A 16,749-nucleotide genomic window follows, 5' to 3' on the forward strand; every position below is an offset into this window, starting at 1 on the left:
TGGAATTCCCCTGTAGGGGCATTCCTGGCCTCACACCAAGCAACATATTTTCGCCATATACGGTGATAATGTTGAGCCGTCACGTCCTTCCTAGCCTTTATCAGCGTAGGAATGACCTCATCTGGAATGCCTTTTTCCGCTAGGATCCGGCGTTCAACCGCCATGCCGTCAAACGCAGCCGCGGTAAGTCTTGGAACAGACAGGTCCCTTGTTGCAACAAGTCCTGTCTTGGAGGAAGAGGCCACGGGTCCTCTGTGAGCATTTCTTGCAGATCTGGATACCAAGTCTTCTTGGCCAATCCGGAACAATGAGTATTGTTCTCACTCCTCTTTTTCTTATGGGTATGAGAGGAAGAGGAGAAAACACATAGACCGACTGGAACACCCATGGTGTCACCAGTGCGTCCACAGCTATCGCCTGAGGGTCTCATGACCTGGCGCAATACCTCTGTAGCTTTTTGTTGAGGCGGGATGCCATCATGTCCACCTGTGGCAGTTCCCACCGACTTGCAATCTGCGTGAAGACTTCTTGATGAAGTCCCCACTCTCCCGGGTGGAGGTCGTGCCTGCTGAGGAAGTTTGCTTCCCAGTTGTCCACTCCCGGGATGAACACTGCTGACAGTGCGCTTACGTGATTCTCCGCCCAGCGAAGAATTCTGGTGGCTTCTGACTGAACCAGAACCGGTTGGTCGCGAAGCAGGGTCTCCGCTTGACGTAGGGCGTTGTATACGGCCCTTAGTTCCAGGATGTTGATGTGAAGGCAAGCCTCCTGACTTGACCACAGACCTTGGAAATTTCTTCCCTGTGTGACTGCTCCCCACCCTCGGAGGCTTGCATCCGTGGTCACCAGGATCCAGTCCTGAATGCCAAATCTGCGGCCCTCGAGAAGGTGAGCACTCTGCAGCCACCACAGGAGAGACACCCTGACCCTGGGGGATAGGGTGATTAACCGATGCATCTGAAGATGTGATCCGGACCACTTGTCCAGTAAGTCCCATTGAAAGGTCCTCGCATGGAACCTGCCGAAGGGAATGGCCTCGTATGATGCCACCATCCTTCCCAGGACTCGAGTGCAGTGATGCACTGACACCTGTTTTGGTTTTAATAGGTTCCTGACCAGTGTCATGAGCTCCTGAGCTCTCTCTATCGGGAGATAAACCCTTTTCTGGTCTGTGTCTAGAATCATGCCTAGGAAAGGCAGATGAGCCGTAGGAACCAACTGCGACTTTGGAATATTTAGAATCCAGCCGTGTTGCCGTTACACTTCCAGAGAAAGTGATACGCTGTTCAGCAACTGCTCTCTTGATCTCGCTTTTATGAGGAGATCGTCCAAGTACGGAATAATTGTGACACCGTGCTTCCGCAGGAGCACCATCATTTCCGCCATTACCTTGGTGAAGATTCTCGGGGCCGTGGAGACACCAAACCGCAACGTCTGAAATTGGTAATGACAATCCTGTATCTGAGGTACGCCTGATGAGGTGGATAAATGGGGACATGAAGGTATGCATCCTTTATGTCCAGAGACACCATAAAATCTCCCCCTTTCAGGCTTGCGATGACCGCTCTTAGCGATTCCATCTTGAACTTGAACTTTTTCAGGTATATGTTCAGGGATTTTAAATTCAATATGGGTCTGACGGAACCGTCCGGTTTCGGGACTACAACATGGTCGAATAATAACTAAATTGTTGAAGGAGGGGAACCTTGACCACCACCTGTTGAAGATACAATTTGTGAATTGCAGTTAACACTATTTCCCTCTCGTGGGGGGAAGCCGGCAGGGCCGTCGGTGAGGGGGCATCTCCTCAAAGTCCAGCTTGTATCCCTGAGACACAATATCTATTGCCCAGGGATCCAACAGGGAGTGAACCCACTTGTGGCTGAAATTGCGAAGACGTGCCCCCACCGGGCCTAGCTCCGCCTGTGGAGCCCCAGCGACATGCGGTGGATTTTGTAGAGGCCGGGGAGGACTTCTGTTCCTGGGAACTAGCTGTGTTGTGCAGCTTCTTTCCTCTGCCCCTGCCTCTGGCAAGAAAGGACGCACCTCGGACTTTCTTGTTTCTATGTGATCGAAAGGCTGCATTTGATAATGACGTGCTTTCCTAGGCTGTGCAGGAATATAAGGCAAAAGATCAGAATTACCAGCTATAGCTGTGGAGACCAGGTCCGAGATCCCTTCTCCACACAATCCTCAGCCTTCCATATGCCTCTTAAGTCGGCATCACCTGTCCATTGCATATTCTACAGGACACGTCAAGCAGAAATCGACATAGCGTTGACTCTAGAACCCAGTAGACTAATGTCTCTTTGGGCATGTTATATATATATATATATATATATATATATATCTTAAGACAGCATCTTTAATATATATATATATCTATATATATATACATATATATATATATATCTATATATATATATATATATATATATATATATATATATATATATATATATATATATATATCCATCCAAGAATTGCCCCGTCACTCCTCCAAAGCAGCTGGCTGTGGTGCGCTTCCTTGTGGGCCGGCAGGCCCACCAATGTAGAACCAAAGAAATCAGAAAGAAATTTATTGACACTCTAGCTCCAAGTGAGCGCCGTTGAGAAGTGTGTCATTTGTTTACATATGTTCAGTGTTTGTATATTGATGAATTTGTGCCATGTTTTGTTTGTATCCACAGGGCTCCCAGCGCGTTGCCATGGTGACCGGCGAAGCCTGAACGTGTCACTTCCGGCCGGGCGGTGACGTCGAAGCCGGAAGTGCGGGCCGGGAGACGCCGTGGTCCACGCAGCTGGGAGTCGTAACGGTGGGGGTAAGCGGGGTCATTTTATGGTATTTATACACTGTATTTTGCATTGTTGAATTGTCTGAGGAAGGGGATACGTCCCCGAAACGTTACCTGTTTCACAATAAATTTCTTCACGGAGTGAAGTTTGTTTTCACTACAAGCTACAAGTCTGTGAGTGCCACCTGATTTCTTTGGTTATATATATATATATATATATATATATATATATATATATATATATATATATATATATATATACACATATACATACATACTAGGGTCTCAATCTCTGCTGATAAGGTACCTGTCCACGCTGCTACAGTGCTATAAACCCATGCCCACACAATCGCCGGTCTGAGTAGTGTACCAGAATGTGCACGCTATCTGCAGGATCCCTGAGGATAGCTATGAAGTCAGGGCTACCTTTTGGGCAAACGTGACACCCTAGGGGAAGATTCCCATCGTATCCTGGCCCTAGTAGGGAAAGGATACTCCCTGAAAATTCTTTGTGGGAAACTGCAGTCTCTTGTCTGGAGATTCCCGCTCTTTTTCATCATGAGAGGAGGGAAATTTACCTCCGCTTTCTTCCCCTTAAACATGTGTACCCTTGTGTCAGGGACAGATGAGTCATCAGTGATATGCAAATCATCTTTTATTACAATAATCATATATTGAATACTTTCCTGCCATTTTGGCTGTAACTTTGCATTATCGTAGTCGACACTGGAGTCAGACTCCGTGTCGATATCAGTGTCTATTATTTTGGATAGTGAGCATTGAGAGACTCTGAAGGTCTCTGCGACATAGGGACAGACATGGGTAGATTCCCTGTCTGTTCTCTAATCTTTTGTGCAATAAATTCACCTTAGCACTTAATTACACATATCCAAACAGGTGTCGGCGTTGTCGACGGAGACACCCCTCACACACATTTGCTCCATCTCCTCCTTAGGGGAGCCTTTTACCTCAGACATGTCGACACACACGTACCGACACACCACACACTCAGGGAATGCTCATCTGAAGACAATTCCCCCACAGGGCCCTTTGGAGAGACAGAGAGAGAGTATGCCAGCACACACCCCAGCGCTATTAACCCAGGAATAACACAGTAACTTAATGTTAACCCAGTAGCTGCTGTTTATATTGATTTTTGCGCCTAATTATGTGCCCCCCCTCTCTTTTTACCCTCTTCTACCGTGTATCTGCAGGCGAGAGGCTGGGGAGCTTCCTCTCAGCGGTGCTGTGGAGAAAAAACATGGCGCTGGTGAGTGCTGAGGAAGCCCCGCCCCCTCGACGGCGGGCTTCTGTCCCGCTTATATATACATTTTCTTGGCGGGGCCTCATACATATATATAGTGCCCAACTGTATATATGTGTACTTTTGCCAAAAGAGGTCCATATGCTGCCCAGGGCGCCCCCCCCCCCCCCCCTGCGCCCTGCACCCTTACAGTGACCGGAGTATGTGAGGTGTGTTTGGAGCAATGGCGCACAGCTGCAGTGCTGTGCGTTTCCTCATGTGAAGAACGGAGTCTTCTGCCGCCGATTTCGAAGTCTTCTTGCTTCTCATACTCACCCGGCTTCTGTCTTCCGGCTCTGTGAGGGGGACGGCGGCGCGGCTCTGGGATCGGACGACGAGGGTGAAATCCTGTGTACGATCCCTCTGGAGCTAATGGTGTCCAGTAGCCTAAGAAGCAGGACCTAGCTTCAGAGAGTAGGGCTGCTTCTCTCCCCTCTGTCCCACGATGCAGGGAGTCTGTTGCCAGCAGAGCTCCCTGAAAATAAAAAACCTAACAAAATACTTTCTTATAGCAAGCTCAGGAGAGCTCACTGAACAGCACCCAGCTCGTCCGGGCACAGATTCAAACTGAGGTCTGGAGGAGGGACATAGAGGGAGGAGCCAGAGCACACCAGAATCTAAATTCTTTCTTAAAGTGCCCATGTCTCCTGCGGAGCCAGTCTATTCCCCATGGTCCTTACGGAGTCCCCAGCATCCACTAGGACGTTAGAGAAATACCATTAATGATAAACCATTGATGGTAAAAACCATTAATGTCATACAGTATGTGTGAGTATTGTTAAAAAGGAGAAGCTGGCTAGCGCATGCAGGGATTATATTCCAACAAAAAATATTGCGAAATGCAGATCAATGGCAAATCCTCTTACCACTGATGGTTGGAAAACATCAGTCATCAACGGCCAACTGTACCCAATACTCATGTGAAGTATGATTAGAGGTGTGGTGGAAGGACTGTGCTTACATAGATCCCCCTTAACAGGTGGCAGTGTGTATTTTCCCCATAAGAGAACACTCTGGAGTGATTCCGAGTCGGACGCAATGCCGATGTTCATGTAAGTAGAACAGGACCGACTGAGGTGCCCAGACTCTGGAATGTATTGGGTGTTCCTGGGCGGTGACTATGCAGACCCAAGAAGCTATTCCGCCTTGTAAGTGTGTTATGGGAAGGTCAGTTGTGATTTCACACTCAGACATCTAATCGTGTACATTGGAGGCCATATTCTGATGGAGACTGTGCACCTAGCACAGGGCTGGGGTAAATCTCGATGGTGCTTCTGATGGATATAACTGCAGCCGCTCATAGCGAGTGTCCCAGCTCTTCTGCTTACAGGCGGCTGTACATCAGAAGAAGGGCTAATGCTAGCATTAGCAAAAAGTTGCAGGAGAGACTTCGGTAAGAGACGCAGCAGTGTCTGACTCCGAATAGGCCCCTTCTACATCACAAAAATAACCTGGTATCGGTCAGTGTGCGATTTGAAAGGGCCCATGGAGAATTTCCAGGTCGCCTGACCTGTTAATTCAACCAGGGTAATAAGAAGGGTTATACCTGGGTTGCACACCAGGTCAAGCGCAGTGTAAACAGGTTCCCGGGTTGATACGACCTGGGACCCATTCACTACATAGGGAGAGGCGGCGCAGAGATGAGCTCATCTCCCAGCGCCGCCCCCGCTGCCAGCTCCGCCAACTCGACCCGGCATATTGCTCGGTCGGGAAGCCTGCTATTAGGGTCCAATGCCGGCTCCCACCCGGGAAGGACCAGTTTCCAATTCCCAGGTGCGATCCGGCATTGGCGGTGTGAAAGGGGTATTTGTGAACATCACAAACTTACACGTACAATTCTCCGCCTTCTGCCCTAATGTTCTCTCTTCACACAATGTAGAAATCTTTCACCATGTTCAACTGAATAATTCCCAGCCTGTCGCTTGTTATTAAATGATAAAGGACTGTAAGGGCTCGTTCAAAAGAGTGCTTTGCGAGAAATTGCTCATTGTGGGTGAGGTGTCTCAAGGCTTGGAGAGAAATAAAGTGGAGCTTCTGTCATTTACCTAGTACAGTCTTTGAAATGACAGAAGGTGATTTGGGCAACTGCTCAACTTTGGGGTCTGTTTTACTAAGCCTTGGATGCAGATAAAGTGGACGGAGATAAAGTACCAGCCAATCAGCCCCTAGCTGTCATGTCACAGGCTGGGTTTGAAAAAATAAGATTTTAAACCTACCGGTAAATCTTTTTCTCCTAGTCCGTAGAGGATGCTGGGGACTCCGTAAGGACCATGGGGTATAGACGGGCTCCGCAGGAGACATGGGCACCTATAAAGAACTTTTAGTATGGGTGTGCACTGGCTCCTCCCTCTATGCCCCTCCTCCAGACCTCAGTTAGAGAACTGTGCCCAGAGGAGATGGACAATACGAGGAAAGGATTTTGTTAATCTAAGGGCAAGATTCATACCAGCCCACACCATCCACACCGTATAACATGGAATACCCAAAGCCAGTTAACAGTATGAACAAACAGCAGCACCGGTCCAAGACCGATTCCAACTGTAACATAACCCTTATGTAAGCAATAACTATATACAAGTCTTGCAGATCTTCCGCACTGGGACGGGCGCCCAGCATCCTCTACGGGCAAGGAGAAAAAGATTTACCGGTAGGTTTAAAATCTTATTTTCTCTTACGTCCTACAGGATGCTGGGGACTCCGTAAGGACCATGGGGTTTATACTAAAGCTCCCAATCGGGCGGGAGAGTGCGGATGACTCTGTATCACCGACTGAGCAAATCCTAGGTCCTCAGCAGCCAGGGTATCAAACTTGTAGAATTTAGCAAAAGTGTTTGAACCCGACCAAGTTGCCGCTCGGCAAAGCTGTAATGCCGAGACGCCTCGGGCAGCCGCCCAAGAAGAGCCCACCTTCCTAGCGGAATGGGCCTTTACTGAATGTGGTAACGGCAATCCAGCCGTAACACAAGCCTGCTGAATCGTGTTACAGATCCAGCGAGCAATAGTCTGCTTTGAAGCAGGCGCGCCAATCTTGTTGGCTGCATACAGGACAAACAGAGCCTCTGTTTTCCTAATTCTAGCCGTCCTGGCTACATAAATCTTTAAGGCCCTGACTACATCCAGGGACATGGAATCCTCCAAGTCACTCGTAGCCACAGGCACCACGATAGGTTGGTTTATATGAAAAGAAGACACCACCTTAGGTAAAAATTGAGGACGAGTCCTCAATTCTGCTCTATCCACATGAAAAATCAAGTAGGGGCTCTTGTGAGACAATGCCGTCAATTCAGACACCCGCCTTGCCGAAGCTAAGGCCAATAACATGACCACCTTCCAGGTGAGAAATTTCAACTCAACCGTTTTAAGGGGTTCAAACCAGTGTGACTTCAGGAACTGTAACACCACGTTCAGGTCCCATGGCGCCACTGGGGCCACAAAAGGAGGCTGGATGTGTAGCACTCCCTTCACAAAAGTCTGGACTTCTGGAAGAGAAGCCAATTCCTTCTGAAAGAATATCGATAAGGCCGAAATCTGTACCTTAACAGAGCCTAACTTCAGGCCCATATCCACTCCTGTCTGTAGAAAGGGGAGAAAACGGCCCAGGTGGAAATCTTCCGTAGGAGCATTCTTGGCTTCACACCAAGATACATACTTCCTCCAGATACGGTGATAATGTTTCGCCGTCACCTCCTTCCTAGCCTTTATGAGAGTAGGTATGACCTCCTCCGGAATACCCTTCTCAGCTAGGATCCGGCGTTCAACCGCCATGCCGTCAAACGTAACCGCGGTAAGTCTTGGAACGTGCAGGGGCCCCGCTGTAACAGGTCCTCCCTTAGCGGAAGAGGCCAAGGATCTTCTGCGAGCATCTCCTGAAGATCAGAGTACCAGGCCCTTCGAGGCCAGTCTGGAACAATGAGTATTGTCTGTACTCTTTTCCGTCTTATGATCCTCAACACCTTTGTGATGAGAGGCAGAGGAGGAAACACATAGACCGACTGGAACACCCATGGCGTTACCAGAGCGTCTACTGCTATTGCCTGAGGGTCCCGGGACCTGGCACAGTACCTCCGAAGCTTCTTGTTGAGGCGTGACGCCATCAAGTCTATTTGAGGAACTCCCCAGAGACCCGTTATCTCTGCAAAGACTTCTTGATGAAGTCCCCACTCTCCTGGATGGAGATCGTGTCTGCTGAGGAAGTCTGCTTCCCAGTTGTCCACTCCCGGAATGAAGACAGCTGACAGAGCGCTTACGTGATTTTCCGCCCAGCGGAGAATCCTGGTGGCTTCCGCCATCGCGACTCTGCTCCTTGTCCCGCCTTGGCGGTTCACATGAGCCACGGCTGTTGAATCAGAACCAGTAGGTTGCGAAGAAGACCCTCTGCTTGTCGAAGGCCGTTGTATATGGCCCTTAATTCCAGCACGTTGATGTGCAGACAGGACTCCTGGCTTGACCATAGTCCTTGAAAGTTTCTTCCTTGGGTGACTGCTCCCCATCCTCGGAGGCTCGCGTCCGTGGTTACCAGAACCCAGTCCTGAATGCCGAACCTGCGACCCTCTAGAAGGTGAGCACTTTGCAACCACCATAGGAAAGACACCCTGGCCCTGGGGGACAGTGTTATTTTCTGATGTATTTGTAGATGGGACCCGGACCACTTGTCCAGAAGGTCCCATTGAAACGTCCTCGCATGGAACCTGCTGAAGGGAATGGCCTCGTAGGCTGCCACCATTTTCCCCAGAACTCGAGTGCATTGATGAACTGACACTCTTTTTGGCTTTAGCAGGTCTCTGACCATGTTCTGGAGGTCCAGGGCTTTTTCCAACGGGAGAAAAACCTTCTTTCGTTCCGTGTCTAGTATCATGCCTAGGAACGGTAGTCGAGTTGTTGGAACCAACTGTGACTTTGGCAGATTAAGAATCCAACCGTGTTGCTGGAGCACTCTCAGAGAGAGTGACACGTTCTTCAGTAATCGATCTTTTGATCTCGCCTTTATCAGGAGATCGTCCAAGTATGGGATAATTGTGACTCCTTGCCTGCGCAGGATCACCATCATTTCTGACATCATCTTGGTGAAAATCCTCGGGGCCGTTGAAAGCCCAAACGGCAACGTCTGAAACTGGAAATGACAATCCTGTACCGCGAATCTCAGGTACTCCTGATGAGCGGGATATATGGGGACATGAAGGTAAGCATCCTTTATGACCAGTGACACCATAAAATCCCCCCCTTCCAGGCTGGCTATTACAGCTCGGAGTGATTCCATCTTGAATTTGAAACGTTTCAAGTACAGATTTAGGGATTTTAGATTTAAAATGGGCCTGACCGAAACATCCGGCTTCGGGACCACAAAGAGGGTCGAATAGTACCCTTTTCCCTGTTGGCTCAGGGGAACCCCTATAATCACTTGCTGTTGACACAGCGTTTGAATTGCTGCTAACACTACTTCACGCTCTGGGGTAGAAGCTGATAAGGCCGACTTGAAAAATCGGCGTGGGGGCACCTCTTCGAATTCCAGCTTGTAGCCTTGGGAAACTATCTCCATCGCCCACGGATCTACGTCTGACCGAACCCAGACCTGGCTGAAGAGTCGAAGGCGTGCCCCCACCGGTGCGGACTCCTGCAGGGGAGCCCCAGCGTCATGCGGTGGATTTTGTAGAAGCCGGGGAGGACTTCTGTTCCTGGGAACCCGCCGCGGCAGGTGTTCTTTTCCCTCTACCCTTACCTCTGGCAAGGAAGGAGGAGCAGATACAAATTAATTTGGTGGGTGTAGAAGAACCCACACCTCACCAAAAGAAAAGAAATTCCTATATTTGGAGCACTCTTTTAGATGATATGTATGAATTTGTGGAAATCTTATTAAGATTAAAACTTAGCTTTTATTATTCAATACTCGACTAAAAAGTTGAAAGTGGTATACCAGGGGTGTCAAAGACAAGGCCCGCGGGCCAAATCCGGCCCGCCAGACCTCGTCTGATGGCCCGCGGTGCCGCCGCCATGAAACCCCCTTCTCCCGAGTGCCCAGCTCAGGGGGGGGCGGGGTTTCGCGGAATGACGCGATTGCGTCGTGACGTCACGGCGCAAACGCGTCATTCAACGAAACCCCGTCGGAGGAGGGAGAAGGGAGCCGCGCAGACGAGGAGGGAGAGGCGGCTGAAGAGCGGCGAGAACCGCTTCAAATGTAAGTCAGCCCCTCTCCCTTCCTCTCTTTCTCTCTCTCTCCCTCCTTCCACCACCTGCCGCAATGTGTAAAATGGGGACCTGTACCTGCCGCTATGTGTAAAATGGGGACCTGTGCCTGCCACAATGTGTAAAATGGGGACCTGTGCCTGCCACAATGTGTAAAATGGGGACCTGTGCCTGCCGCAATGTGTAAAATGGGGACCTGTACCTGCCGCTATGTGTAAAATGGGGACCTGTGCCTGCCACAATGTGTAAAATGGGGACCTGTGCCTGCCACAATGTGTAAAATGGGGACCTGTGCCTGCCACAATGTGTAAAATGGGGACCTGTACCTGCCGCTATGTGTAAAATGGGGACCTGTGCCTGCCACAATGTGTAAAATGGGGACCTGTACCTGCCGCTATGTGTAAAATGGGGACCTGTGCCTGCCACAATGTGTAAAATGGGGACCTGTGCCTGCCACAATGTGTAAAATGGGGACCTGTACCTGCCGCTATGTGTAAAATGGGGACCTGTGCCTGCCACAATGTGTAAAATGGGGACCTGTGCCTGCCACAATGTGTAAAATGGGGACCTGTACCTGCCGCTATGTGTAAAATGGGGACCTGTGCCTGCCACAATGTGTAAAATGGGGACCTGTGCCTGCCACAATGTGTAAAATGGGGACCTGTACCTGCCGCTATGTGTAAAATGGGGACCTGTGCCTGCCACAATGTGTAAAATGGGGACCTGTGCCTGCCACAATGTGTAAAATGGGGACCTGTGCCTGCCACAATGTGTAAAATGGGGACCTGTGCCTGCCACAATGTGTAAAATGGGGACCTGTGCCTGCCACAATGTGTAAAATGGGGACCTGTGCCTGCCACAATGTGTAAAATGGGGACCTGTACCTGCCGCTATGTGTAAAATGGGGACCTGTGCCTGCCACAATGTGTAAAATGGGGACCTGTGCCTGCCACAATGTGTAAAATGGGGACCTGTACCTGCCGCTATGTGTAAAATGGGGACCTGTGCCTGCCACAATGTGTAAAATGGGGACCTGTGCCTGCCACAATGTGTAAAATGGGGACCTGTACCTGCCGCTATGTGTAAAATGGGGACCTGTGCCTGCCACAATGTGTAAAATGGGGACCTTTGCCTGCCACAATGTGTAAAATGGGGACCTGTGCCTGCCACAATGTGTAAAATGGGGACCTGTGCCTGCCACAATGTGTAAAATGGGGACCTGTGCCTGCCACAATGTGTAAAATGGGGACCTGTGCCTGCCACAATGTGTAAAATGGGGACCTGTGCACTATAAAAGGGGGCACATGGCTGGGCACTATAAAAGGGGGCACATGGCTGGGCACTTTAAAAGGGGGCCGATGGCTGGGCACATATAAGGCAGGTGGAGCGGTAAATTTTGGATAGACCTACAGATACAACCGGCCCTTTGATGGGGACCAAACTGCTGATGCGGCCCCCGATGAATTTGAGTTTGACACCCCTGTGGTATACTATAAATATCAATTGGTGAATCCCCTTGTGAACAGTGGTAAAAATCTATAAGTGGGAGCAAATACTGTCGTCTTGAAATTATGTATTTTGCTCAAAAAATAATAAAAAGGCAATGATAGTAATCTATCAAACTTTTAAACAAGCAGCAATAGTGATATTTTTTATATACTCGCATTTAATCAGAAAAGTCATTAGTGTTTAGATATTCAAACTTAAATGTCTCATATAAAATCCAAACCAATAATGTGTGTCTGGATTTCACCAAGCGGTATGAGTAATGTTGTTATATATCTTCTTAGGATCGGCTTCTCCCCATACTTCAATAAAACTTGTGCATGAAAGACTAATACCTCGTCCATAGAAATGAATCAGAAATGCTATCCATATCTGTGTAAGTAAATAAATACATGGTTGCGATTAGACTATGATGGGCACCTCATCTACATTTTTAGTTCATATGTATCCTTTTTATGTGTCCTTAAGCAAGAAACTGACACATTGGTGTTTGTATCCAATAGTGTGTGTAAAAGATGCGGGTGCCTTAGGCAGCCACCTTTAGTAGGGACCAAATTCTAGTCACAATACAGCAAACCACATGAATCAATCAACACAATCATATTGGGAAAAAGGTAACAATATACATTACAGATCCTATACATCTTGGTAATTGTCTGTATTCTGGAATCACATTAATGCATATAGAGTTGGACAACAAAAATTATTTTGTAATATATCATAAACAGTGAAGAGAACAAAAATTATATTGTGATATAACATGGACAGTAAAGAAAATAAATATAGACACTCTAGTAAACTAATCCCATCTACTGTCTGACCTCATCCGTGAGCGGAGGAAAGATGAGAGTAGGATTGTCGACTGTGCCGTGGAGATAAGAAAGACAGGCACACTGGCTAGAGACCCCGTCGTGGTGTTAGATGGGCCCTGATGCTTATAGGCCTTGCAGGGTCTAAATGCGCCACTTGGGCCTGTTTTTATTATTTTTTGAGCAAAATACATAATTTCAAGACGACAGTATTTGCTCCCACTTATAGATTTTTACCACTGTTCACAAGGGGTTTCACCAATTGATATTTATAGTATACCCCTTTCAACTTTTTAGTCGAGTATTGAATAATAAAAGCTAAGTTTTAATCTTAATAAAATTTCCACAAATTCATACATATCATCTAAAAGAGTGCTCCAAATATAGGAATTTCTTTTCTTTTGGTGAGGTGTGGGTTCTTCTACACCCACCAAATTAATTTGTATCTGGTACATTATTCCTGGGAGCACCTCCAACGCAAGAATAGCTGCCCATTTGGGCCTAATTTTTCTGTGTTCAGTTGGTTTTCACTATTTAGTCAATTAATTATATTCAGTCTGGTGCAGGATAAACTGTGATTCGCTAAGGAAGGAGGAGCCCCGACCTCTTCTGGTCTTTTGCGACCGAAAGGACTGCATCTGATACTGTGGAGTTTTCTTTTGCTGTCAGGGAACAAAAGGTAAAAAGGTAGATTTACCTGCGGTAGCTGTGGAAACCAGATCCGCGAGCCCATCCCCAAACAACACATCACCCTTATAGGGTAAAACCTCAATATGCTTTTTTGAATCCGCATCACCCGTCCATTGGCGGGTCCATAAGGATCGTCTCGCTGAAATAGCCATGGCATTGGCTCTGGAACCCAACAATCCAATGTCTCTTGAGCGTCTCTCATATATAAGACTGCGTCTTTAATATGTGCTAAAGTTAGCAAAATAGTATCCCTATCTAGGGAATCAAGGTCAGCTGACAGGGTATCTGTCCAAGCTGCAACCGCACTACATACCCATGCCGACGCAATTGCCGGTCTAAGTAAAGTACCAGTATGTGTATAAATAGACTTTAATGTAGTCTCCTGCCTGCGGTCCGCAGGGTCCTTGAGGGCCGCTGTATCTGGAGACGGCAGTGCCACCTTCTTGGACAGGCGTGTTAGAGCCTTGTCCACTATGGGAGAGGATTCCCAACGTGCCCTGTCCTGTGTAGGGAAAGGGTACGCCATAAGAACCCTTTTGGGAATCTGCAGTCTCTTATCTGGAGATTCCCAAGCTTTTTCAAATAACTCATTAAATTCATGAGATGGAGGAAAGTTTACCACAGGTTTCTTTTCCTTATACATGCGCACCCTCGTGTCGGGAACAGAGGGGTCGTCTGTGATATGCAAAACATCTTTAATTGCAATAATCATATACTGAATAGTTTTTGCCACCCTAGGGTGCAATCTAGCATCATCATAGTCGACACTGGAATCAGAGTCCGTGTCGGTATCTGTGTCCACAATTTGTGACCGGGACGCTTTTGAGACCCTGACGGGCCCTATGAGTCGGTCCAATCCGTGGATTGACCCCCTGATGTTTCCCTGGATTCTGCTTTGTCTAGCCTCTTATGCAATGATGCTACACTTGCATTTAACATATGCCACATATCCATCCATTCCTGAGTCGGCACTACCGACGGGGACACACCACTCATCTCCTCCGCCTTTGATAAGCCTTCCGCTTCAGACATGCCGACACGCACGTACCGACCCCCCACACACACAGGGATATAACTAAACGGGGACAATTCCCCAACCAGGCCCTTTGGAGAGACAGAGAGAATGCCAGCACACACCCAGCGCCAAACTGACACTGGAAAACCCAGATAGCGCTTTTATATATAATGCCAATGCTATTCCCACTCACTGCGCTTGAAATGTGCCCCCCCTCCTCTTTTTTTCAGCCCTCTGATGCGTTCAGCAGGGGAGAGTCCGGGGAGCCAGCGTTCTCTGCAGCTTCCGTGGAGAAAATGGCGCTGGTTAGTGCTGAGGGATCAAGCTACGCCCCCTCCAGCGGCGGGCTTCGGTCCCGCTTCAATATCATAAAAATGGCGGGGGATCGTCTATTTGCTGCCTCCGCAGCCTAATATATATATTTGTGCCAAAAACGAGGTTTATTGCTGCCCAGGGCGCCCCCCCTGCGCCCTGCACCCATCTGTGCCTGTGTGTGTTGTGTGGGAGCAATGGCGCGCAGCGTTACCGCTGCGCGCTTACCTCATGAAGATCTGAAGTCTTCTGCCGCCTTGAAGTCTTCTTTTCTTCTCATACTCACCCGGCTTCTATCTTCCGGCTCTGCGAGGACGACGGCGGCGCGGCTCCAGGACGAACCCCAGGGTGAGACCTGTGTTCAGACTCCCTCTGGAGCTAATGGTGTCCAGTAGCCTAAGAAGCAGATCCTATCATTTAAGTAGGTCTGCTTCTCTCCCCTCAGTCCCACGATGCAGGGAGTCTGTTGCCAACAATGCTCCCAGAAAATAAAAAACCTAACAAAATTCTTTTACACAGAAAACTCAGGAGAGCTCCCTGTAATGCACCCCATCTCCTCTGGGCACAAGATCTAACTGAGGTCTGGAGGAGGGGCATAGAGGGAGGAGCCAGTGCACACCCATACTAAAAGTTCTTTATAGGTGCCCATGTCTCCTGCGGAGCCTGTCTATACCCCATGGTCCTTACGGAGTACCCAGCATCCTCTAGGCCGTAAGAGAAATGACAGTAATGAGCTGATTGGCTGGTACTTTATCTCCATCCACTTAAGCTCCATCCAAGGCTTAGTAAATAGACTCTTTTATCTCTTTCCTAAGCTTGATACGTCTCCACTATTGTTTTCCAAATAGAACGCAAAGCGCACAATCCGCTCTTAATGTACCTTCAATGTTATATGAACAGTTGGAACCCTGTGTTCTCTTCTGGAAACATACAGAAAGGAAATACTTACATGGTGCGGTAGCGAACGCCTCTCTTTGAATTATAAAATCTGCACCCAAAGTACAGCACTGCCAGGATTCCCAGTGTCAGTACAATGCCCCCTATGAAACTTCCCAAGTCAAACCCAGATATCTTTTGTGATGCAGAAGACATAGAACCTGCAAAAACAAGTACAAAAAGACAATTACAATACAATAAATCAAAATGAGTAAAAAAATAATAATAAAAAACAAACAAACACAGAACAGGAGAAAAGTAAGTTTGAATATCTGGTTGTTTGATAACCAGATCTGTGGCAAATACTGCCACAAACATGGAAGGCTTGATAATCAGGATGGCATAGTGCTGCTGTGCACTTTTCTTCGACCAATGACTTCCCTACACGTCCATTTGGAATATTCACCTAGCAGAATTCCATTTTGCAAATAAGTATTTTCTATAATTAAAGAGCTAATGGCTGGGGTTTGACAGGGCATCAAAGCTGGGAAGTAAGTAAAATGGAGTAGGCATGCATTTTACATAAATGTAGAAATATTTTACTAAATGCATACGAGGTGGGGGGGGGGGGGGTGGAGAGATTTCGTTTGGCTTATTTTTTGTGACTGAAATGTCAATCTGGACTTAGCACTAAGTAGGTGGGCTATAATAATACGACTGAAACACAGGACTACTAGTTGGAAATTTGGAAATGAGTGTACTATCCCGTACCCCAACACTCATCAAACTCCTATACCATTTCACCATTAGGATTTACAGATCCCCACTGTCTAACATGGGTGTCTCCCGTACACAATTGTTTCACTAGGATTTACAGATTATCACCTTCCAACACGCGACCGACACTTATACTACATTAGCACTAGGATTTGTAGATCACCCTCTACACAGAATGCCTACAGAGATTACAGAACGCTTTATAGATTACACTGATCAACACTAATTTTATTGGCAATCATATTAGTGATTTTGGGGTAACTTTGTGGTGCTGATTCCCAATAAGACATCAGTTTTGCTAGATTGGCTCGAACGTTTGAGATAAATGGACGAGAAACAAGAAAAATACACCAGACAGCACAAACCGCTCAACGGAAAACGGACAGTGGACGATCACTTCTATATGGAGGGGGAATATTCTAGAACAGTGGCTCTCAAACTCAGTCCTCAGAACCCCACATAGTTCATGTTTTCCAGGTCACCCGG

At 47.8% G+C, this 16,749-nt stretch overlaps 1 protein-coding gene and 1 long non-coding RNA gene across 2 annotated transcripts in view; one reads left to right on the forward strand and one right to left on the reverse strand.

Moving 5' to 3' along the window:
* Window positions 1-16,749, forward strand: part of LOC135000776 (uncharacterized) — a 248,107-nt gene that overhangs the window by 86,283 nt on the left and 145,075 nt on the right. The gene's annotated exons all lie outside the window — the stretch shown is intronic.
* Window positions 1-16,749, reverse strand: part of TMEM123 (transmembrane protein 123) — a 124,806-nt gene that overhangs the window by 21,492 nt on the left and 86,565 nt on the right. The window contains exon 4 of the mRNA XM_063951525.1: window positions 15,560-15,707. Within this exon, the coding sequence (XP_063807595.1) occupies window positions 15,560-15,707 (148 nt within the window). The remainder of the gene's footprint in view (window positions 1-15,559; window positions 15,708-16,749) is intronic.

The sequence above is a fragment of the Pseudophryne corroboree genome, chromosome 2, assembly GCF_028390025.1.
Source record: "Pseudophryne corroboree isolate aPseCor3 chromosome 2, aPseCor3.hap2, whole genome shotgun sequence".
Taxonomy (NCBI): domain Eukaryota; kingdom Metazoa; phylum Chordata; class Amphibia; order Anura; family Myobatrachidae; genus Pseudophryne; species Pseudophryne corroboree.